The sequence below is a fragment of the Pseudophryne corroboree genome, chromosome 10 (genome assembly GCF_028390025.1).
Source record: "Pseudophryne corroboree isolate aPseCor3 chromosome 10, aPseCor3.hap2, whole genome shotgun sequence".
NCBI classification, from domain to species: domain Eukaryota; kingdom Metazoa; phylum Chordata; class Amphibia; order Anura; family Myobatrachidae; genus Pseudophryne; species Pseudophryne corroboree.
In genome coordinates this window covers 21,802,253-21,829,032 of record NC_086453.1, presented here as the reverse complement: position 1 = coordinate 21,829,032, position 26,780 = coordinate 21,802,253, and the positions used below count along the sequence as shown (strand labels likewise).

Here is a 26,780-nt window from a genome sequence, read left to right as displayed (position 1 = left end):
CAATAATGCTAACCAATAGATGGCAATAAGTAAAGTGGTATCTCCAGACCTACCTACAGTTCTTCCTTAACAACAAAGTTTGGCTTGACGAATAATAATTACACTATGTATATATTATTCATTGGTAAATGTAAATTTTTTATGACTTATAAAAACATTACCTTTATTAACACATCCCACAATACCATCCGTAATCTGACACGTCTCATCCGCCGCACAGCCGGTGTCCTCGCAGAGCAGTCCCCCCATTGGACTGCATGTGCAAACTTCTTTACAGTCGTTGGATAGAACTGGCTGATTAGGCTGTTGAAATGAAAGCAAACCAAGCCAGTAAATAAATAGATAGCTGTAACTGTATACAAAGCTTAATATGAATGTTTTATAAGACAATCAGAGTGTAACAGCAAAAAGATATAGATTATTCAGTCCTTTGTATTATACAGAAGTACTATTGAAAACCTGTTTTATGGCCTTCAAGCCAACATAGAACACATGTTGTTAACCACCATTAAGACTTATGTATATTATTACCAAGATGAAGACTCCCCTTTCCACGGAATTGCAGTTTGGCCATTTACTACAGTTACATTTGAGTTTTTCCTTCAGGTGAAACCTGGAAAGTTCTTACGGTTTGAGGAACTGTTCATCTGTACCATTCCAGACCTACAGAACCTCAAGAGCACAGTTACACCTACCTGATAGTATTGTCCATCTTCAAAGCAGCCACAATTGTTCATTGACACACAGCCCGTCCCATCAAAGAAGAAGCCATCGTTACACTCGCAGCCCTCCGAACATGTGGTGGGGCATACGGCAGGATCGGTGATCCCAGCACAGGTTGTAGAACATACATCAGCACAGACTTTATATTTGCTATTGGCTGGGCAGGTCATCGCTAGTTTGAGAAAATAAAATAACATTTTAAATCAAGGACATACTTCAGCAACTTAATATAAATAATGATTGTACCAACGCGTTTTACGTTCTGGCAGTAGAGAACTCATAGGATACATTGTGTTTATTTGGTTTAGCGTACACCTCTGTTTGCACACATTTTGGCTGCTGTCAGTTTTCTGTGAATGTCTAATTCAGAGCAACTTGATAGGTAAATACTGTAGTACAATGGCGATATTATATATAGTAGTAGTTAAATATACACTACAGGAGGCTTATTTTGCCATTTCAAGAATAAATTATGCCCTAAGCAAAGGATTCATTAGTAACATAACATGCTGCCTGTAACACATAAGAACTAGTTTGCTTGAGTTCATTTAACCTACCAAATAAGGCTTCACTAGCATGTGGGTCTCAGTTAGTTGTGGAAATGGTCCAAAGAGATTCTATGGCATCCTGGACAATTACACAGTCACTAATTACTTACAGATGTGTCAACTTGCATCTATCCTTAAACTGTGTCAGATATCCCTGTTTGGTGCACCACAAACTTTAGAAAGTAGAATTCACCATTTTCTTAAAATATGCGTCTTTCTATCAAAACATGTGCGATAGAAATACCAATGTTAAGAAACAAGTACCGTATATTATAAGCAAATGAGGACACAGGAAAAAATATCCAATCTGGATATACAGTGTGGACCGCACCAGGGCCCTCATTCCGAGTTGTTCGCTCGCTAGCTGCTTTTAGCAGCTTTGCACACGCTAAGCCGCCGCCTACTGGGAGTGAATATTAGCTGTGCAGAATTGCGAACGAAAGGTTCGCAGAATTGCGAATAGAATAGCGATTAGAAATTTCTTTGCGGATTCTGAGTAGCTCGAGACTTACTCTGCCACTGAGATCAGTTCAGTCAGTTTCATTCCTGGTTTGACGTCACACACACGCCCAGCGTTCGCCCAGCCACTCCCCCGTTTCTCCAGACACTCCCGCGTTTTTCCCTGAAACGCCTGCGTTTTTTCACACACACCCATAAAATGGTCAGTTTCCGCCCAGAAACACCCACTTCCTGTCAATCACACTCCGATCACCAGAACGATGAAAAATCTTCGTTAAGCCGTGAGTAAATACCAAACTTTTGTGCTAATTTACTTGGCGCAGACGCACTGCGAACATTGCGCATGCGCAGTTTGCGACTTATCGCACCGATGCGAAGAAAAAGAACGAGCGAACAACTTGTAATGAGGGCCCATGTCTCATGCTGCCCATACATCGTTATGCTTAATTTGGGACTTAACACCAATTCCTTAGCTACATAAGTACTAATCCTAATAAACTAGTACACTATTATCACATTTTTATGCGACTAAGGTGCAAAGTTCAGGAAAAAGTATGCAAATACGGCAGTCACTACCCATGTCAGATCGTCTGAGTCACAGCAAAATGGCTCAAAAAGGGAAGAAGTATGAGGAGACATCTGAACATCAGTGGTTGCAGGCAATATCTCATTCTTCGATATGGGTCATACTGTTTCATCTTGTACATATTTGCAATATTTTTATATACATCCCATTTGCCCACTTATTAATCACTTGTATAACATGAAATGTAGATTGTTGTACTGTATATTGTAAGGCTGTATTCATAAAGCTGTAATGACTTACGGCAGAATGCGTCAGTTCTCCATGGATTTATGGTGACACCGGCTGCTTGGCATGCAGCAACATAGCTATGAATGCTGTTGCAGAGGATGCCTCCGTCCCCAGCTCCAGCACACAGGTCATAGATACAGTTGTTGAAGTATGTATCAGGGTTAATAGTGGCATAGCAAGCGCTCAGGGGGCCTCCAGGCTTCTTTAGGAATCCACAGTAGATCTCAGTCTTGAAGATTTCTACTTTTCGGTCATCACAGGATGGACAAGCATTACCACTGCCACCACACCCATTGTCACAAATTACGCCAGGGATCTGGACCTTCCAGGAACCTCCAAATATGGTGGCATCTGCAGTCAGACTCTTGTCGGGGAGCTGGAAGTCATCATTTTTGTTGCCATTGTAATTGCCACACAGGCCACCCAACTGTTCCTTGTAGTTTCCAGGAACGGTCACTATGACATGGTAGACCAGGTCATAGTTCACCTGAACACCAAAATCGGTGTCAATGATGACCCTCATGCCGTGCTGGTAAGCTCGTATCTTGCCATCTTCTAAGGTCACTGGGAGGTAACTGTAGACTCCATTAATCTGATTAGGAAATACATTGTAAGTAGATGCATTACTATACAATTACTTTGATGGTTTTCAAACTATAAATGGGTATAATAAATATTCCTTTGTCTTAACAAAGACCAAGAGTTACATTAATTGTTTCACTGGTCTGGATTGCTGCCTACTATATAGTACGTGAGATAAAAAGGGAATGTATAATTCCTTTAGTATTACTCATAGAAAGATAGGTATCTCATAATTTGCAGGAGTGCCATTTGGATTATCATAAGACTTTTTCTTGATATGAATAATCCAACACTGTAATGATGTATAATCTGGTGACCAGACAATAACCGCTTGCAGTACAGGAATAGGAGAGTCTCATGGGCACACATGTTTAAAAGAAGGTAATCATGTTTCAAATAAAGTGGTCAATAGATTATTGGCTAGTGATCACACAACACCACCATGCACTGCAGAAAGTCTATGTTTTCTGTTTATTGGGTCATGAACTCCCTCACACTTTATGTATGCCCTGAGGTACATCCAAATTTGACGTATGGGAGTCCTTTTTTCAAACTATACTTCTATGTTCAATTAATAGTTATTGTCACATGATAGAAACATAGAAATAGGATCCGAGCAGGATTCTGAAGGTCGGAATGCCAACAATCAAAATACTGCCGCCAGAGTCCCAAAACTGCTCTCAATGCTGGCGCCGGCATCTCAACTGGGATCACAATCCTGGTGCCGGAATCCCAACAGCTGGGATCTCGAACGAGTGACTGCCGGGCCGTCGGAGAGTTAAACCATGTGGGGGAGTAGGTTTAGGCTGCGGGAAGGGAAGGTTGGGTTTAGGCACCACTGATGAGGGTTAAGGTGGAAACACACTGGACGGTTTTGCCCAGTGTGTATGCAGAGCGATGATGTGAAAATCGCTGGGCGGAAAATAGCACAGTGCATACACACTGATCGATTTCAACCCGGCCCAGCTATTTTCACGGGGCTGAACCAATTTCCACAGTAGGAGACTGTGGAAAGAAGTTCACTTGGCCAGTAAGAGAGGCCGACAGCCAGCGATGATGCAGGAGCATGCATCAGCGCTCACCGCTCATCGCCCAGCCATAAACACTTGGCGATTTTGAGCTCAAAGTAGCTTAAAATGCCAAAAGTGAGGTACTTTGAGCTCAAAATCACCTAGTGTGTATGCACCTTTAGGATTAGGTTGCAGGGAGGGGGGTTTCGGGTCAGGCTGCGGGGGGACCAAGGTTTAGGTATAGGTTGCGGGTAGGGAAGGTTAGGTTTAGGCACCACCGGTGAGGGTTGGAGTTAGGCTGCGGGGGGGGGGGGGGAGAGGGGGAAGGGTTAGGTTTAGGCTATGGGAAGGAAGGGTTGGGTGATATCAGGGGTAGGTAAATATACTTACCTTGCTCCTGTCAGGATTCTCACCGCCGGGATGCCGTGGTCGGTATTCTGACTGACGGCATTCTGAAGTAGGCATATCGATACCAACCCATAGAAACATAGAATTTGATGGCAGATATGTACTACTTAGCCCATCTAGTCTGCCTACACACACACACACACACACACACACACACACACACACACACACACACACACACTAGAGTTAATAGGGTTCATTTTTGTTGGGAGCCAATTAACTTGCCATATATTTTGGGATTGTGGGAGGAACCTGGAGTACCCAGAGTAAACCCATACAAGCACAAAGAGAATAAACAAACTCCACACATTTAGGGCAAAATTACAGTTGTGAGCAGACAATAAAACTCAACACTATATAAAAAAAACTCAATGAGTTTTCAAGATACTGTGTGAGAGAATATTGGGTTATTAACATCCACATCTCCCCCATTTTGTGCCAAACAAAACAAGGGTCCTTTTATCAAATTTGGAAGGTTTTCTAGTTTTAAACATGGAATGCCTTGTTAGACTACCTTATTCCTACACATTGTGTTTAAGTAATGACAGATAAAACCAGAAGAAGAAAAAAATGTAAAATAAAGCATAAGCAAGAACAAAAAAAAATAAAAAATAAAATACTAGAAATCTAGAAATCCAATGCGACTAGATTTTATTGCCATTTTATAAAGAGTAAGCAGCTCTGTAGAGAGGTGATAAAAGACTTTAAAAAATGATTACGTTTAGAATGATTGGATTTTAAAATTAAAGAGAAATTAGGAAATACTATCAAAAAGCAACTGTTGTGTAGCTAGCATAATTGTGGACTAAACCAACGTGAATAAGAAGGAGCATACAATACGATCTTTGGACTTTCGAGTGTTTTAGACTATAGGGTAAATGTAATAGCCTGCGGATTGTAGGCCCACAGCGAGTCTGGCTGATGTTTTAAAGAAGCAATCATTTACAATGCAAAACAAGGTTGGTATAAAACATCGGCCAGACTCATCGGGACCTCAGTTCGCTGGCTATTACATTTATCTTTATGTGTTCTAGAAAAGAACAAGTTGGAATTCTACCTACAGACCTACAGTACACTCTTACTGAATAAAACATTAACAATGACATACCTTAATCCGACCTTGGACATTATATTGAAGAATTAAGTTGTATCCGTAGACTTCAAGAGACACCAGTTTAGTGACAGAAACCTTTCCATCGCCCCATTTTTCATTTTCCACATTGATGGCAAAAGGTACCAAGTTTTCTCTGTTTGTAATAAGCTTGGTGAGGGTATAGGTGCAGGTACCTTGGAAATTGAAGGCCAGTCCATCAAATGACATGTAGTGAGGATCACCAGCTGCAGAACACTGAGCAGAACCCACTGGTTGACATTTCTGGACTCCATTGACAACTTTACATTCTTCATTGGGTCCACATGTGTAAGCCTTACACTGCACCACTCCACTAGATGTGCATACACACTGCTGGTTACACAACCCACTGGGGAAAAATATTTCCCCAGACTGATAATATTTATCATTGTAGCTGCAGCCACACTGGTTAATGGGGACACAGTCTCCACCACTTAGGATAAAACCATCATTACATTCGCATCCCTCAGAACATGTAGGGTTGCATCCTAGTGGAGGTGAGAGTGATAGACATGTTGGAGCACAGCCAGTTGTACATACTTCATAGTGACTGTTCTTTGGACATTCTGGACCTGTGGATGAAAGACCAAAAAGATTAACATTCCATAGTTATCATAAAGCCATCCTACTGTATAATCATCTTCTGATCAGCTAATCCAACATGGCCTTTGAACATTTCTAAAAAGAAGCAGACAGTCTTTGAAACATTGCAAGGTAGACTTACTGCAGAACTTGTTGGTTCTCCATGGGTATATGGTGACTCCAGCCTCTTGGCACAAGACTGCATAGCTGGCTATTAGTTTGCAAAGAATATCATCTCTGCCTTCGTAGTAGCAAGCGTCATACACACAGCTCTTGAAGTATCCTTGTGGGTCTATCTTGGCGTGGCACTCACGGAAAGGTCCATTCTTGTCTGTAATAATTCCACATCCTTGCTTGTTGTTAATATGTCGGAGTTCCAGTTCTGCTAACTTGGGGCACTCTGCTTTGTCATCTTCATAGCAACCAGGCACATTTTGCACCTTCCAGCTATTGCCAAAGTCGGTTGGCTTGGTGGTCAGCTGGTTGTTTTTCATTAGGAAGTCATTTCTCTGGTCACCATCAAAGTTGCCGCAAAGACCACATACGGCTCCAGCATAGCTACCAGGAACTGTGACAGCAACACGACTGTCCCAGTTGTAAGAGACACGTAAACCAAAGTTTGTCTGGACTATAGCTGTGTCACCCTGCTTGTAGATGGACAGCTTGCCATTATCCACTATGAAGGGGAGGTTTGTTAATATACCATTCAGCTGTGTGGGGGAAAAAAAAATTAATAAAACATACAGTACATCTGTATTGTAATAAAAATGTAATTAAACACCATGGATATGACTCTGGGTCTTAAAAGCAGTGTTTATGTGAGTACAGTCCCCCTAATCTCTAACTGTAACTACACACAAAGTGTCTTACACTAACCTCTCCCCTCCCTAACCCTAACCTTCTCCTGAAGCCAAACCCTTACCCTTCTGGTGGTGTCTATTCCAAAACGTCAACATCCAATAATGTCGACATTTAATGCACTGAAATTTAATTTGTTGACATTGTAAGCATGCCGACTTTATGAGGATGATGATATGGTGTCTGTTGACATACTGAACCATGTCCACATTCCAGTGTCGACATTGGGGTGTAGACTTTAGGAAGGTCAAAATGGTAATTGTTGACAATGTGACAGAGAGTGCCAGAAGAATGGGTGTTCGGCTTATGCGGCTGCACAGGGTAGGACTGCCTGGTGGTGGTACCAGCTGTATTTGCCCTCGGCTGCATCCTGCCCCCTTCTCCAGCTCACGGATCCCATACTGTGTGGAGATAGATGCTGTGCTTTCTGCCGTAGCACCGTTTGGAGCTGTTCTGCAGCTTGGAGGATCTGTAAGATGTTCTAAGCAGCTAGTGAGATGATGTAATGGAGTCATTACTTATAAAGGCTTGATCACCATCAGGGGAGTTTAGTATTGGGTGCATTGGCACCTTGTTACGGGGCTGGTGGTCCGATACCACTAAACAGACACATAGAGATATTCATTCTGTTGGGTTATTATAGGTGTGTCACAGGCTTGTTTTAGAAGTGGAACTCAGAAACTTAATCATGTATATAGGAGACCATACTCTGACAGAGATTCGGCAGCTACAGTAACATGGAGCTGGCGCAAGTCTTGATGGTGTTTCCGATGGTAATAAACAAGGCGAAGGGCTTTTACGTGTATAAGCATAATGTTTGAGGCGCGTCTATAGTAAAAGATGCTAAAGTGGTCACAGTGGTGTGCCCCAGTGGATGCAATGGTAATACATGGAAAATATTCACAGAATTTTAATTACAGCATAAATTGTTGGACAATTAAAAAAAAAAACTCACCAAAATCTTGTTCTTGTACTGCCTGGAGATGACAATATCAAAGTTACAGACCTTGACTTGGACTACAGAAACATAAGATACAACTTTATTCCCTCTGTTATCATTCTGAGTATTGACTTGAAAGTCCACCAGATCTGGTGATTTCTTGCAGAGTCCAACAAACTGGTAGATGCATGTACCCTGGAAGTTATATCTCACTCCATCAAAGGAGATGTAGTGGGGATCTCCTGAAGCCGAGCAAGTGCCATAAGATACGGGATAACAATCTTGGAGGCCATTGACCACTGAACATTTCTCTGAAGACTTACACCGGGTGGATTTGCATTCAACCTTCCTGGTGGCAGGATTGCAAGTGCACTGGTTCTCACACTTTTTGTCACCCCAGAACTTCTCATTGGCTGCGTACAGCTTCCCTTGGTAGACGCATCCACAGTTGGCCTTGGGTATACACTTTCCTCCATCTAGAACGTATCCATCCTTACACTGACAGGTCTCCACACATGAGTTAGAGCACACAGATGGTACAGCATCATCGTTACAGGTAAGTGGACATGCTTGAGCGCATAGCTTGTACTGGCTGTTGTCAGGGCACTGCATTGCTGAGAGGGAAACAACAATAAATTATATCTAAAACATCATCCTCTTAGGAGACACCTCCATGCCTCACATATCAATTTATACTGTGGATACAGCAGTTGCTTCTGCCTGCTATTTCTGGTTTTGTATAGTAGGTGTATCACTTGTATGCCAATGAGTTTGTCTATCAATGCCTCTACATAATTAATAAAACTTCACAAAAAATAATGCAATGGTCAAAGCTCTGTGTAAATTGCTGGATACAAAATTGAATAAAAATCTAATCACATTTTTTAACAATATCTACAATTTTGTAATTTTTAAGCTGGGCACACATCTAAAGATTATCATTCCAACCAGTCAACTAACATATGGGAGCAAACAACAATCGACTACAGTAATTGATCCCAAATGCTGGAAAATGAAAATGAACTCTCAGACTAATTGGTTAAATAAAACGGATTTAACCAACTTGTCTGAATGACCTTATTCATCTGTTTTTTGGTGTTTGGTAGCAAATCTCGATTTTCATTTACACTACCAGATTTGTATTTCAACCAGGAAAAAAAGAAAGAGATATGCCCGGGCGCTATTATTTACAATAATTAGCCAATAGTATAATATAATGATAGATCAAGCAGCAAAATAGTACCCTCCTATATGCTTGTGAACATATACTTTATATACTGGCTATTTAGCCTGTATATAACAAACTGAAAAACAAAAACAAATTGAGAGTTTTGCGCTAGTACTAAAAAAATACTCTGTAGTCTGTTCTCTAAATAAACCATACACTCTAGATGTTATACCAAATACGTTCTTTTACTTTTCAATAGCATCAATATTCAGTATAAAAATATCACATGAACAACCGGTTTTTCAACCAGCCAATTAGTTGGTTGGTTGGAAAGATAATTTTTAGATAGGTGGACAGCTTGTGTTATGTGTAGTGTTCAGTCTTTAATCAATTGAAGGATATGCTTATAGGAAACACACCTTAAGGCCACACACTTTAAGATGATCTTTCAACCATTTAATTAGTAGGCTGGTTAAACAAAGGTGTGGTAATGTATGGGGGCAAATAATGATTGACTATTTGCTCCCAAACACTGGAATATGGACATAAATGGTTGTTCAGACAAATTAGTAAAATCCCTTAGATTTAACCAATTTGTCTGAACAACTATTTGTATCTATTTTTGGGCATTCATCAAATGGTTGATTGTAATTTGAAGTTATACTGCATTGAAAAAACTACTAATTCATCAAGGAGTATAAAGCAAATTTAGTAAAAGTAGTACAGTATGATGTGGATGAACCAGCCAGCAAATTTAAGTTATCTTAAGTACCCAAAGTACTTTGGTTTGCTAATAGTATACAGTTCATGTGAATGATGATATGTTCAATGTCAACATTTAGACCAGGTCGACATTCTGGTGTTGTCACTCTGAATTTTGACATCATAAACATATACCTTTAAAATAACTAATTAGTTGTATTTTAAGGACAGTATTTTATTAATGCCAATAGTACAGGCATATTCAAATGTGGGACGATGTAAGGAGGGGAGGGTCACTCAAACTGGTACTGAAACTGGAGAGTAGACAGATGGGCAGAGTACGCTCCAGTGAGGAATGCCAGTGTACTGTCCAAGCGGCAAAGGTAAATGAGGAGATTATAAGGGCAAGTGGAAGAGTGTAATGTCATAATAGGCATATGAGGAGTCTGATAGTATTTAAGGGGCATGCAGAGGAGTGTGATGTCATGTAAGGGGCAAATAGAGGAATGCGATGGCATATAAGGGGCACATGAAGTAGTCTGATGGCATATAAGGGACAGGTTGAGTAGTGTGATGACGTATAAGTGGAATGTTGAGGATTTTCTTAGCATTTAGGGGGCATGTGGAGGGGTCTGATGGCTTTCATTTGTGATCTTTGTTTGTGTACCAGTCTCCCTTATGCCTTTCTGTCCCTAGCACCCCCTCGCTAGGTCTATCTGCATTTCTGTGTTCTTTAAACATGAGTCCTGTTTTTGCTCTATCAGGAGGGTATTGGGGGTCATTCTGACCCATTCGCTCTCTGCTTTTTGTTGCAGCCGAGCGAACAGGTCCCTACTGCGCATGCGCTGGCGCAGTAGTGTGCTGGCGCATGCCAGACAGCCGAAGGCCTAGCAGGGCTGCGATCGCCTCTGCCTGATTGACAGGCAGAGGTGATCGCTGGGCGGGAGGGGGTGGAACGGTGGAGTTTGGCCGCCGTTTCGTGGCTGGATCGAACGGGTGGCAGGCTGCAGCGGCTGCATGACATCACATGCAGCCGCTGTGGGCCCGGGCGTGATGAGTAGCTCCCAGCCAGCACGCTAAAGCTGCGCTGGCCAGGAGCTACTCTTGAATAGTGATGAGCGGGTTCGGTTTTACTCGGTTTTACTCGGTTCTCAAAACCGAACCTTATAGGCTATTCAAAACACGTGACATCCGTGAGCCAATAAGATGCCGTTTTGAGAACCGAGTAACACCGAGTAAAACCGAACCCGCTCATCACTACTCTTGAAGTGCAAAGATATTGCCGCTGTGATGCCTTTGCACTTCTGCGGGGGGGAAGGGGGGGGCGGCACTGACATGCGGGACGGACTAGCCCTGTGCTGGGCGTCCCCCCACATGTCAGTGTGAATGATCGTAGCTGTGCTAAATTTAGCCTCAGCTACTATCAACTCGGAATGACCCCCATTGTGCGGCATAATGTGGACTGAGGGGGTGATGAGGATTAATATGTGCCGAAGGCACAGTAAGAAATAATGGGAATTGCGAGTAATGATGTACTGTATAATCTGTACTGAAGCCACAGTGTAACACAATTTGAACTGACGTCACTGTGTGGCATAATGTGAATTACATTTTAAAAATGTGTTTTTTGTTGAAGAACTCTAATGTCCAGCCTTCCAAATCTCCCTAACTGTTCAGAGTGGCTAGCTCAAATCAAATAACAGTTGAATACCCCCATTTGAATAGCACATCCTAGAGAAAGATTCATTTTATACTTACGACATCCGGAGACTTGTCTCCATTCTGCAATCTGAACATTGCTTCTCTGGCAGGCGTCAGCATAGGCTTTCAAACTCTGGCAGAGAATCTGCTTGGAACCCGCATTCATGCACAGATCATAGACACAGTTATCAAGGTAAGGCTTTGGATCTATGACAGATTGACATTGACGGAAGGGACCATCAAGCACCTTAGATAGAAGGCCACAACTTTGTTCACTTGCATATGTTTTTTGGGTTTCGAGAGGGCAGGTCTTGCACTCCCCGTTACAGTTGTCCCAGCAGAACCGGTCACCATCTTCCACTTTCCAGCTTTTGCCAAACTCAAGCAAATTAGGAGCCTGAGTGCCATCTGGTTTCATGAGGTCATCTGATGGGTTTCCATTGTAGTTTCCACACAGGCCACAAACACTGCTGTAAAAGCTACTGGAGATGTATATTTTTAGGACAGAGTTCCAGTCATAGTAAACCTTCAAGGAAAAGTCAGTTTCAAAGACAACATAGCCACCAGATTGATAGAGACGGACCTGTCCATCATTCAGACTGAAGGGGAGACTTTGACGTTGATTATTCACCTACAAATTTAAATTGAAAAGATGAGGAAGATCTATAGAAATTCTTAGTGTGTACAGTACCCAATTTGTCTGTCCAAATGTTATGTATTCAGTAAACAGAGCCCATTTACACCCTTACTAGACATATAACTTACCCTGACAAAGCCATATTCATATCTCACTATGGATACTGTGTACTCGTACACTTCAACTGTAACATAGCTGACATAGGCCACACGGGTATTGCCTCGATTTTCATTTTTGGCTGCTATATTAAAAGCTGGAAGGCTACTGTCACTACCACAAGTCTTGGCAATGGTGTAACTGCAGGTGCCTTGGAAATCATAGAAGCGACCATCAAAAGTGCGGTAATGGGGATCACCAAGAGCATGACAAAAGGCCTCAGAGTCCGGAACACACACTGGTTTTCCATTGGACATCTTGCATGTCTCTCTAGCTCTGCATTTTACGGTGCTGCAAGATGGACCAGAGTTAGCTGCAAAAAAAGGAATAAATATTACTCAAGGATTTTAGAGTTTAAGGTACTTGTAAGTGCAAGTTATCGTGGATTCATTTTATTCACCATAGTAAAATAAGTTATGTAAAAACTAACTTCTGATTTAAGCCCCTATAGTTATGGCCTATGCTAACTGCTGGTAATGTTTTACGACCAAGGTTCCAACCAATATGATTTACAACTTGCTGAATCTGACAATTTGGTAATCTCTTTCCTTTGTGAAAATTGGCCCTTTTAAAAATTTTAATCATTTAAGTTTTTGTACATTGATTAAAACTGACAAATTGAAATCTTTAAAGTAGAGATGTGCGTGTTGTGTTTAGGTTTTGTTTCTAATTTCATCCTCATGTTTTAGTTTAGCAAAATCAACCTCAAGTGTTTTGGTTTGGAATTTGGATTTAAAATCTGAATCTTCAGTTTTGTATTTCTAGAAAATTGATCAAGACAGCTAAAATCCTGTTATTTTTGAAATCGAAAACCAAAACTCAGATTTACAATTTGAATTTTTGAACTGTGGGAAGATTCAAACAGGGACTTGGTTCGAATTGGATTTCCTCAGAAGATCAGAACTGGGACTCAGTTTGGTTCAGATCTCCTCAGAAGATCAGAACTGGGACTCAGTTCAGTACAGATCCGCAAAAATCAGGTGTATGTACATTACTTGGACTTCTGAAGACCCAAACTGTAGTTCTCTATGTTAACGTTTTCAAAAATCTGGATACAGACACCTGATGCCTGATATTATACCAGAGCCATCATTTGACTAGACAGCATGAATTCCTATTAATAAAACAAATAACATTCTACTTTTGGAAAACAAAAAAAGAGAATCGTAAACTTACTGTTAATACACATAGCTGGGGATCCATAGCTGTTAAGACTGATAAATCCATACGACAGCAACATAAAAGGTGAAGCCGGGTTCTCAACCAATTGGAAGCTGAAGCCTCTTACTAATCTCTGAGCTGCCCATGAGTAATCACTTCCAGGGATGTTATTCCAAGATAAATCTTCGGCAGGGCTTTTGTTGACGAGAATTTTAGAGATGTCTGTGGTCTTTGCAACTATTGTGCCGTAGTTTTCAAAGTCTTGTTGGCCATAGATGTAGTAGGAAGTGCAATAGCTGCTTACTGGTGGGATAGTCATCAGAAAAGGGTCATATTGTGTTGAAAGCCTATCTGCCCAACCAGTACAGTAGTGCATAACCTGGATTCCAGCACTAGCCGAAAGGTAAATGGATGTTGAGACTGGGATTGCCAGCTGAATTACTTGCCCTGCACTTAAGTCTTGAGTTGATTTATTTGGGCCAATTTGGTAACTGATCTTTGTATTCTGAGAAGCTACCACATATAGAATATCAGGCTTTGTCTGTAGGAAGATTGGCGGTATGATGAAAGTGTTACCCCAGCTAGGTACTGGCCTGAGTTGCTCATATACATGATTGCACTTTGTGTTCTTCCATGTACATGTGTGACCACTCAAGACTGCTACAGGCTTCTGAGATACCACTCTGGTCCCAGAGAGATCATCTTTACTGAGTAGCTGAAGAGCATTATAAGCTTCTAGAAGGACAGTCAGCTTTGAGTTAGCTGGGTAGAGTTTCTCTTGATACGTAACAGCCCCTGTGAGATAGATGTCTACATTGGTAGCTTCTTCAGTGCTGACAACAGAAAATTCCTTAAACCCATCATCAGGGCCACCCAGAGGTGTCACCACATAGTAGTCACTACCAAGGTCTTCAGCAGGATACACAATACTAGTGTCAGCACTTTGTAACTTAAAGTTCAGGGACAAGACTGAGATCTCTTTATCAGCCTGGATTACTATTACATTGCAGGATTTAGTGACACCTGGCAACTCTGCATTTTTAGGGATCTGGACAGTGAGAGTCGATCGGTCATTTACATTTAAGACCTGTTTGAAGCTGGATTTGTTCATCCACACAGTTACTGTAGTGGAAGGGTTGTACCCAGTAATGAAGAGCTTGAAGGTGCCAGTACTGTAAGATAACTGGTAGTTCTGCATGAAGACCGTAACAAAATTCTTGCCCAGTGGACCAGCCGAGCAGGTTCCTGAAAAAAAAGACAAGAAAATGGAAACATAACATAAAGTTCTCAGTGCAGACACTTCTTATGATAATTTTTTGTAAAAAGAGATAGTCTAAAGTCCCTATTTTCAGATCCATGGGATTGCCTTAGTGTAGCAATGGCTAACTCTACTGTTGGTATCTTTTTGGAAGGCTCGTATAGCATTCAAATAGGCTTACCAGGAGGGGGGATGTATTGTTCCTGGGAGAGAGATAGAGTGGAGAAGTTCCCGAAAGCATCCAGTCAACTCCTAACTGTCATTTCAAAGGTTGTGCTAGATACAGTTACAAGATGGCTAGGTGCTTTGGGCAATTGCTCCACTCTATCTCCCTACAAAGCTCACCTCTACGTAAATGTTATATAACTGGTAAAATATAGAAACATCAGGGCTGTACAGCAAATATAGCAAGCTTTACTGCCACTTCCCCTGTACCTAGTCACTCCATGCCGTCACCCACCCCTCATTGTCTATCCCGAAGCATGCCCCCCCCCCCCTCAAATTGCAGCTGGAGTCACAATGCTTTCTTACGTACACTAGTATTAAGAGAATGTTGTGTCTGTGTGAATGTTCTAAGTTGGTGCATAAACTACAATTTTCATGAAAAATTCATCATTTTGTAGTGGAAATTCCTAGAAATAAACTGCACCTTGTATTATCTTGATCCGGATAGTTAAAGTTGAGCAATAACAAAAAAAACAAAACATTTAATGGCGTCACCAATGCAAGAAATAGGTGTGGCACAATTGTAGTGGGTGGCCGGAGACGTGCTTTTGGCTCGTATTTACTTGAATAGGATAGGCTACAGTACATAGCAGTCTGTGCACAGGGCACACAGTGAAAGTGGTGTGAGTACTGGGTGAAGGAGCTGCTGACAACAGTCTGTATATAGATACTGGTCAATTGGGCTACACCCGGGACAAGTGCAAAGCAATGCAACTATAACACAGGGCCCTATCATCAAAAACTTTTTTTCTGCCTAATCTTACAAGCTTAAGTGTTTGCTTGTTTCAGATGAGAGGTCTTTGCTGCAGTATTCCCAGTTAATTGCGCAAATTTACCTGTCCAATCTTTTGCTACCTATAACACAGGGCTGCCATCAGAAATTGTGGGGCCTGGGACTGACAAAATAGACAGGGCCCCTCCCTCCCCCGGAAAAAAAAAATTCTGCGGCACCGCTCCACCCCTATGTGATGTCATAGATTGCGATGTTACATATAGGTTTAGCATTGCGGATCTACAGGAACAGTTCACAGAGAGCTGATGCACAGTGAAGACTTGTTTTAAGAAGTCCTCCGTGCGCATCAGCCTACTGTGTGGGCCCCCTCTCTTTAAGGGTCCGGTACACTAGTCCCCACAGTCCCCCCCTGATGGCTGCCCAGCAATAATACCACAAATAAAATAAAAAAATGTTGGCAGTAGTATCATGGGCAAAGTGGCGGGCAACAGCTAGTACTGTAATAAAAACTGTGGCCTTAGTACAGCATTCACTGTCTCCGTAGTTTTTATTAAAAGTTTGGGGTTTTAAGAAAGGTGAGTTTTGGTTAAGTTGGCCTTGGAGCACTCTTACCTTATGTGCAAATTTAACAACACCATAATGAAGACATTCATGAGGATGCAGTGAGGGGTGAGGATGCAGAGAGGTTACATACACTTAGGTGTGTTTGCTAAAGGTTAATCCAGGCATGTTGTTTATGTTTGAGCAAAGTAATTCTGTATCCAGAAACAAGCCCTATATACACAGACCATTAAAACACAGGTGCCTGACATATAGAATGTATTTGTATGTATAAGAATGAAGGGTGTGCAGATTATACAAATAGAACGTGAGATAAAGTAAATTCTTGGCTATTTACAGTACATTTATAAAAAAAAATACATATATTGTATATACCAAGAACACATATTACATTTTTCCCAGCAGTATTGGATAAGAGCACAGCAGTGACAGAAAGAGTTTTTAGCCAGAGTGATAGATGTAGCTAAGTAAACTGTGGAATATATGCAGCACCTGGTGCATTATGCATATGGTCAGTATCTAGCATATTATGCATCTGGGCAGTATCTAGCATATTATGTGTCTAGGCAGTATCTAGCATATTATGTGTCTAGGCAGTATCTAGAATATTATGCATCTGGACAGTATCTAGCATATTATGCATCTGGGCAGTATCTAGAATATTATGCGTCTGGGCAGTATCTAGAATATTATGCATCTGGGCAGTATCTAGCATATTATGCATCTGGGCAGTATCTAGAATATTATGCATCTGGGCAGTATCTAGCATATTATGCATCTGGGCAGTATCTAGCATATTATGCATCTGGGCAGTATCTAGAATATTATGCATCTGGGCATTATCTAGCATATTATGCATCTGGGCAGTATCTAGCATATTATGCATTTGGGCATTATCTAGCATATTATGCATCTGGGCATTATCTAGCATATTATGCATCTGGGCAGGACCTGGTATATTATGCATCTGGGCAGTATCTAGCATATTATGCATCTGGGCAGTATCTAGCATATTATGCGTCTAGGCAGTATCTAGCATATTATGCATCTGGGCAGTATCTAGCATATTATGCATCTGGGCAGTATCTAGCATATTATGCATCTAGGCAGTATCTAGCATATTATGCATCTGGGCATTATCTAGAACAGGGTTGGCCAAACCGGTCCCCGAGATCTACCAGCATTTCACATTTTCCAGACTACCTAGCTGGTGCACAGGTGTAGTCACTACGAATTAAGATGTGCTGCATTCATTCCTAACTGACAATTCTACAGATCTCCGGGAGGCCTGGAAAACATGCACTGTTGGTAGATCTCGAGGACCGGTTTGGCCAGCCCTGATCTAGAATATTATGCATCTGGGCAGCACCTGGTATATTATGCATCTGGGCAGGACCTGGTATATTATGCATCTGGGCAGTATCTAGCATATTATGTGTCTAGGCAGTATCTAGCATATTATGTGTCTAGGCAGTATCTAGCATAATATGCATCTGAGCAGTATCTAGCATATTATGCATCTGGGCAGTATCTAGCATATTATGCATCTGGGCAGTATCTAGCATATTATGCATCTGGGCAGTATCTAGAATATTATGCATCTGTGCAGTATCTAGCATATTATGTGTCTAGGCAGTATCTAGCATATTATGTGTCTATGCAGTATCTAGCATATTATGCATCTGAGCAGTATCTAGCATATTATGCATCTGGGCAGTATTTAGCATATTATGTGTCTAGGCAGTATCTAGCATATTATGCATCTGGGCAGTATCTAGCATATCATGCATCTGGGCAGTATCTAGCATATTATGCATCTAGGCAGTATCTAGCATATTTTGCATCTGGGCAATATCTAGCATATTATGCATCTGGGCAATATCTAGCATATTATGCATCTGATCAGTTTCTAGCATATTATGCATCTGGGCAGTATCTAGCATATTTTGCATCTGGGCAGTATCTAGCATATTATGCATCTGGGCAATATCTAGCATATTATGCATCTGGGCAGTATCTAGCATATTATGCATCTAGGCAGTATCTAGCATATTATGCATCTTGTCAGTATCTAGCATATTATGCATCTGGGCATTATCTAGCATATTATGCATCTGGACAGCACCTGGTATATTATGCATCTGGGCAGGACCTGGTATATTATGCATCTGGGCAGTATCTAGCATATTATGCATCTGGGCAGTATCTAGCATATTAAGCGTCTAGGCAGTATCTAGCATATTATGCATCTGGGCAGTATCTAGCATATTATGCATCTGGGCACTATCTAGCATATTATGCATCTAGGCAGTATCTAGCATATTATGCATTTGGGCAGTATCTAGCATATTATGCATCTGGGCATTATCTAGCATATTATGCATCTGGGCAGGACCTGGTATATTATGCATCTGGGCAGTATCTAGCATATTATGCATCTGGGCAGTATCTAGCATATTATGCGTCTAGGCAGTATCTAGCATATTATGCATCTGGGCAGTATCTAGCATATTATGCATCTAGGCAGTATCTAGCATATTATGCATCTGGGCAGTATCTAGCATATTATGCATCTAGGCAGTATCTAGCATATTATGCATCTGGGCATTATCTAGAATATTATGCATCTGGGCAGCACCTGGTATATTATGCATCTGGGCAGGACCTGGTATATTATGCATCTGGGCAGTATCTAGCATATTATGCATCTGGGCATAGCATATTATGCGTCTAGGCAGTATCTAGCATATTATGCATCTGGGCAGTATCTAGCATATTATGCATCAGGGCAGTATCTAGCATATTATGCATCTAGGCAGTATCTAGCATATTATGCATCTGGGCAGTACCTAGCATATTATGCATCTGATCAGTTTCTAGCATATTATGCATCTGGGCAGTATCTAGCATATTATGCATCTGGGAAGGATCTAGCATATTATGCATCTTGGCAGTATCTAGCATATTATGCATCTGGGCAGGATCTAGCATATTATGCATCTGGGCATTATCCAGCATATTATGCATCTGGGCAGGATCTAGCATATTATGCATCTAGGCAGTATCTAGCATATTATGCATCTGTGCAGGATCTAGCATATTATGCATCTAGGCAGTATTTAGCATATTATGCATCTGGGCATTATCCAGCATATTATGCATCTTGTCAGTATCTAGCATATTATGCATCTGTGCATTATCTAGCATATTATGCATCTGGACAGCACCTGGTATATTATGCATCTGGGCAGGAGCTGGTATATTATGCATCTGGGCAGTATCTAGCATATTATGCATCTGGGCAGTATCTAGCATATTATGCGTCTAGGCAGTATCTAGCATATTATGCATTTGGGCAGTATGTAGCATATTATGCATCTGGGCATTATCTAGCATATTATGCATCTGGGCAGGACCTGGTATATTATGCATCTAGGCAGTATCTAGCATATTATGCATCTGGGCAGTATCTAGCATATTATGCGTCTAGGCAGTATCTAGCATATTATGCATCTGGGCAGTATCTAGCATATTATGCATCTGGGCAGTATCTAGCATATTATGCATCTAGGCAGTATCTAGCATATTATGCATCTGGGCATTATCTAGAATATTATGCATCTGGGCAGCACCTGGTATATTATGCATCTGGGCAGGACCTGGTATATTATGCATCTGGGCAGTATCTAGCATATTATGCATCTGGGCATAGCATATTATGCGTCTAGGCAGTATCTAGCATATTATGCATCTGGGCAGTATCTAGCATATTATGCATCAGGGCAGTATCTAGCATATTATGCATCTAGGCAGTATCTAGCATATTATGCATCTGGGCAGTACCTAGCATATTATGCATCTGATCAGTTTCTAGCATATTATGCATCTGGGCAGTATCTAGCATATTATGCATCTGGGAAGGATCTAGCATATTATGCATCTTGGCAGTATCTAGCATATTATGCATCTGGGCAGGATCTAGCATATTATGCATCTGGGCATTATCCAGCATATTATGCATCTGGGCAGGATCTAGCATATTATGCATCTAGGCAGTATCTAGCATATTATGCATCTGTGCAGGATCTAGCATATTATGCATTTAGGCAGTATTTAGCATATTATGCATCTGGGCATTATCCAGCATATTATGCATCTTGTCAGTATCTAGCATATTATGCATCTGTGCATTATCTAGCATATTATGCATCTGGACAGCACCTGGTATATTATGCATCTGGGCAGTATCTAGCATATTATGCATCTGGGCAGTATCTAGCATATTATGCGTCTAGGCAGTATCTAGCATATTATGCATCTGGGCAGTATCCAGCATATTATGCATCTGGGCACTATCTAGCATATTATGCATTTAGGCAGTATCTAGCATATTATGCATTTGGGCAGTATCTAGCATATTATGCATCTGGGCATTATCTAGCATATTATGCATCTGGGCAGGACCTGGTATATTATGCATCTGGGCAGTATCTAGCATATTATGCATCTGGGCAGTATCTAGCATATTATGTGTCTAGGCAGTATCTAGCATATTATGCATCTGGGCAGTATCTAGCATATTATGCATCTAGGCAGTATCTAGCATATTATGCATCTGGGCAGTATCTAGCATATTATGCATCTAGGCAGTATCTAGCATATTATGCATCTGGGCATTATCTAGAATATTGTGCATCTGGGCAGCACCTGGTATATTATGCATCTGGGCAGGACCTGGTATATTATGCATCTGGGCAGTATCTAGCATATTATGCATCTGGGAATAGCATATTATGCGTCTAGGCAGTATCTAGCATATTATGCATCTGGGCAGTATCTAGCATATTATGCATCTGGGCATTATCTAGAATATTATGCATCTGGGCAGCACCTGGTATATTATGCATCTGGGCAGGACCTGGTATATTATGCATCAGGGCAGTATCTAGCATATTATGCATCTGGGCATAGCATATTATGCATCTAGGCAGTATCTAGCATATTATGCATCTGGGCAGTATCTAGCATATTATGCATCTGGGCAGTATCTAGCATATTATGCATCTAGGCAGTATCTAGCATATTATGCATCTGGGCAGTATCTAGCATATTATGCATCTGATCAGTTTCTAGCATATTATGCATCTGGGCAGTATCTAGCATATTATGCATCTGGGAAGGATCTAGCATATTATGCATCTTGGCAGTATCTTGCATATTATGCATCTGGGCATTATCCAGCATATTATGCATCTGGGCAGGATCTAGCATATTATGCATCTAGGCAGTATCTAGCATATTATGCATCTGGGCAGGATCTAGCATATTATGCATCTAGGCAGTATTTAGCATATTATGCATCTGGGCATTATCCAGCATGTTATGCATCTTGTCAGTATCTAGCATATTATACATCTGGGCATTATCTAGCATATTATGCATCTGGACAGCACCTGGTATATTATGCATCTGGGCAGGACCTGGTATATTATGCATCTGGGCAGTATCTAGCATATTATGCATCTGGGCAGTATCTAGCATATTATGCGTCTAGGCAGTATCTAGCATATTATGCATCTGGGCAGTATCTAGCATATTATGCATGTGGGCACTATCTAGCATATTATGCATCTAGGCAGTATCTAGCATATTATGCATTTGGGCAGTATCTAGCATATTATGCATCTGGGCATTATCTAGCAGATTATGCATCTGGGCAGGACCTGGTATATTATGCATTTGGGCAGTATCTAGCATATTATGCATCTGGGCAGTATCTAGCATATTATGTGTCTAGGCAGTATCTAGCATATTATGCATCTGTGCAGTATCTAGCATATTATGCATCTAGGCAGTATCTAGCATATTATGCATCTGGGCAGTATCTAGCATATTATGCATCTAGGCAGTATCTAGCATATTATGCATCTGGGCATTATCTAGAATATTATGCATCTGGGCAGCACCTGGTATATTATGCATCTGGGCAGGACCTGGTATATTATGCATCTGGGCAGTATCTAGCATATTATGCATCTGGGCATAGCATATTATGCGTCTAGGCAGTATCTAGCATATTATGCATCTGGGCAGTATCTAGCATATTATGCATCTGGGCAGTATCTAGCATAATATGCATCTAGGCAGTATCTAGCATATTATGCATCTGGGCAGTATCTAGCATATTATGCATCTGATCAGTTTCTAGCATATTATGCATCTGGGCAGTATCTAGCATATTATGCATCTGGGAAGGATCTAGCATATTATGCATCTAGGCAGTATCTAGCATATTATACATCTGGGCAGTATCTAGCATATTATGCATCTGGGCAATATCTAGCATATTATACATCTGGGCAGTATCTAGCATATTATGCATCTGGGCAATATCTAGCATATTATGCATCTGGGCAATATCTAGCATATTATACATCTGGGCAGTATCTAGCATATTATGCATCTGGGCAGTATCTAGCATATTATGCATCTGGGCAGTATCTAACATATTATGTGTCTAGGCAGTATCTAGCATATTATGCATCTGGGCAGTATCTAGCATATTATGCATCTGGGCAATATCTAGCACATTATGCATCTGGGCAGTATCTAGCATATTATGTGTCTAAGCAGTATCTAGCATATTATGCATCTGGGCAATATCTAGCATATTATGCATCTTGGCAGTATCTAGCATATTATGTGTCTAGGCAGTATCTAGCATATTATGTGTCTAGGCAGTATCTAGCATATTATGCATCTGGGCAGTATCTAGCATATTATGCATTTGGGCAATATCTAGCATATTATGCATCTGGGCAGTATCTAGCATATTATGCATCTGGGCAATATCTAGCATATTATGCATCTGGGCAGTATCTAGCATATCATGCATCTGGGCAATATCTAGCATATTATGCATCTGGGCAGTATCTAGCACATTATGCATCTGTGCAATATCTAGCATATTACACATCTGGGCAGTATCTAGCATATTATGCATCTGTGCAGTATCTAGCACATTATGCATCTGGACAGTATCTAGCATATTATGCATCTGGCAGTATCTAGCATATTATGCATCTGGGCAGTATCTAGCACATTATGCATCTGGGCAGTATCTAGAATATTATGCATCCTGGCAGTATCTAGCATATTATGCATCTGGGCAATATGTAGCATATTATGCATCTGGTCAGTATCTAGCATATTATGCATCTGGGCAGTATCTAACATATCATGCATCTGGGCAGTATCTAGCATATTATGCATCTGGGCAGTATCTGGTACATTATGCATCTGGGCAATATGTAGCATATTATGCATCTGGTCAGTATCTAGCATATTATGCATCTGGGCAGTATCTAGCATATGATGCATCTGGCCAGTATCTAGCATATGATGCATCTGGCCAGTATCTAGCATATTATGCATCTGGGCAGTATCTAGCATATTCTGCATCTGGGCAGTATCTAGCATATTATGCATCTGGTCAGTATCTGTTACATTATGCATCTGGAAATTATCTGATACATTATGCATCTGGGCAGTACAGTATCTAGCATTTTATGCATCTGGGCAGTATCTACCATTTTATGCATCTGGGCAGTATCTAACATATTATGCATCTGGGCAGTATCTAACATATTATGCTTCTGAGCAGTATCTAGCATATTCTGCATCTGGGCAGAATCTGGTTAGGTACATGATGCATCTGAGCTGCACCGTTTACATTATACACCTGGCAAGTATCTGGTACACTAATCATCTGGGCAGCACCTGGTAGGGTACATCATGCTCTACTATACTAATAGCACAATTTCTTCAGTGTGCACCTTAACCACCTGTAACAGGATTTGCATTTGAGACCTGCTTCTGCAGAGACACAGGCATTCTGCCCTTCTATTGTCTGTGTCTTGGAAGAGCTCAATGAATCGACTAAGCCAATTCTAAAGATTCTCAGAGGTGAAAGTGAATTCTTACAGAATAGCTCAAAATGTGCTGACTGTTTAATCCCCCATGCACAATTAGGCCTATCACAGTACATGGAACTTAGAACAAAAGCTACAGCCAATCAGCAGACGGCAATCAGGCAGCTTGGGCCACTGTACAGTATGCTCTTTTGTCCATCTCCTTCAGGGCAGGATGCATGCATTTATGTCAAAAATTTGGTGAAACCTCCAAAAATTCTATTTTAAGAAGTTTGACCATATTCCCCATGCACCAAGCTCTGGAAAGTTTTGGTAATGTTACATGGCATTGCCCTAAAGAAGCTTATGGGCTTATAGGGAATATTTTCCAAGAGAATCCCTCCCAGTGGTTCCTCCGTGGCTCCAGCATTCACTGGCCAAAAGCTGTGGTGCATGTGTGTAAGATCTCCCAGGTCATAAACACGGAAGTCCTTATATCTCAAACGACAGCTGTTATCAGGAGCTTTTACTCGCAATTGTTCAAGCATACAATGTTACTAAACGGTGCTATGCTTGCGATCAGTGACGGGAAGAATCTCATGCAAAATAAGGTGCTTCATGCATGCCACCCTCAGTCTGGGGAATACGGCTTATATATACTGTATTTCTCTTTTAACTTTGCAGGCACCTGCAAGGCATGCATGCTGATTGGTCAGCCCCCAGGCATGTCTGTACCCAGTAAGAAATATTTCTCTTATAACTTTGCAGGCACCTGCAAGGCATGCATGCTGATTGGTCAGCCCCCGGGCATGTCTGTACTGTCTGTACGCCAATGGGTTCCACCCTGTTCACAGTAACTACAAAGTTAATAACCTAAGTGCACAGCATGCCGTCTTGAGTTTGGACTGGTAGGACATGCTGGGAAAACTTGAAATGACAAAAATAAAACAAGTTTTTGAGTGTGGCCCCATGCAAGTGGTGCCCTTAGGCAAATGCCTCAAATGCCTAATGGGAAATGTTTCACTGCAGTTTGATCATTAATATCTCCCATGTCTGGCAGAATTTCAAATTTTATACCTGGGCTGGTGCCAATTACTATCACTAGTGTTTAGTCCTGCTCTTTCAAGCAGTCAGAACAGTTTCTAGCAGTGTCAGGGGGAGAGAGAGAGAGAGAGAGAGAGGGGGGGGGGGGGGAGAGAGAGAGAGAGAGAGAGAGAGAGAATTTTCATGGTAAAAGAGGGAATGAGAGAAAGACAGTGTCATGGAGAGTAGAAAGGAGAGGAGCAAAAGAGAGTGTGTGTCAGGGAGAGAGAGGGGGAGAGAAAGAGAGAAAAAGTGAGGACACTACTTGACTACAGCACAGGATGTGGTGGAGGCATAGACAGGCGGATGGACGGACGGACGGGGGGGGGGGGATGGATTGCTGGTGGCATGGGTGGAAAGACACACAGGGCACCATACGGGGGTATAGATGGACAGACGGGATGAGGCATAGACGGTCAGACAGATGGATAGAACACCATATGGTGGTATAGACGGACGGGAGGGGGCATAGAAGACAAACATACGGATAAGGCAACAAAAGGGGATATAGATGGACAGACGGACAGGGGCATGTGGAGACAAACGGACAGATAGAGTACCATATGGGGACATAGTCAGGCAGGCGGGCAGACTGGAAAGGGCATAGATAGATGGACGGGAGAGAGCATAGGTTGACGGATGGGAAGAGGCATAGACAGATTGATGGGGGGGGCATAGACGGATGGACATGGCCGGCTCCTCTAACTATACAGGGTGCAGGGGATGCAGCTGTTATAGGGCTTGATGGCTTGCGGTGGCCCCAAAGGCAATCCAACTGCACCCACTATAATTTATTATTTTTTATTATGATTATTTTCATTATTTTATTTGTAATCACTGCTGCCGCACCGAGTTCAGAGTCCGGCAGTGTACTTACAGGGCGCTAGGAGGGAGGCAGGAGGCAAAGCCACTTGTTCTACAGTATCCTGAACCATGGCTGCACATGCAGAAACTGATGGACAGCACAGATTGCGCACCGCCGGCGCCACTTCTACAGGCGCAGCCACGCTTCTGGATGCTTCCCTCCATGTAATTACACTGTCAGGCCCCACACCTGGTGCGGCAGCAGTGAGTACAAATAAAAATAAGAAGCAACATTTTTTTTAGAAGGTGCAATGGAATTACTTTTGTGGTCCACCCAAGTTCCGGGCCTGGCACCATAGCAGCTGCACCCCCTGCACACTCTATAATTATGCCACTGCAGAGGACGTTGAAGGAAAATGATTGAGGCACAAATTATGGCACAGAGATCCATGATACCTGAACTGTTGGGGGATTTGGTAACCAGATTTCAGAAACGCTGGCTGAACCATTGTCTTTACTAATAGAACTGACTCAGACAACACAAAGGAAACCTCCAACAGTAACAAATTGCCAGATGTTGGCGTTTTGCCAATAAATGAAAAAATGTTTCATGTTATTTAATGCG

At 41.6% G+C, this 26,780-nt stretch overlaps 1 protein-coding gene across 1 annotated transcript in view; it reads right to left on the bottom strand.

Moving 5' to 3' along the window:
- LOC134965134 (IgGFc-binding protein-like) overlaps nt 1-20,298 on the bottom strand; it is a 70,793-nt gene extending 50,495 nt beyond the window's left edge. Inside the window, exons 1-10 of the mRNA XM_063941661.1 lie at nt 20,202-20,298; nt 13,597-14,826; nt 12,393-12,733; nt 11,685-12,258; nt 8,072-8,670; nt 6,401-6,968; nt 5,653-6,248; nt 2,557-3,136; nt 696-895; nt 162-303 (exon numbers count right to left, since the gene is read on the bottom strand). Coding sequence (XP_063797731.1) covers nt 162-303; nt 696-895; nt 2,557-3,136; nt 5,653-6,248; nt 6,401-6,968; nt 8,072-8,670; nt 11,685-12,258; nt 12,393-12,733; nt 13,597-14,826; nt 20,202-20,298 — 4,927 coding nt within the window. The remainder of the gene's footprint in view (nt 1-161; nt 304-695; nt 896-2,556; nt 3,137-5,652; nt 6,249-6,400; nt 6,969-8,071; nt 8,671-11,684; nt 12,259-12,392; nt 12,734-13,596; nt 14,827-20,201) is intronic.
- Nucleotides 20,299-26,780: the final 6,482 nt, after the last annotated feature.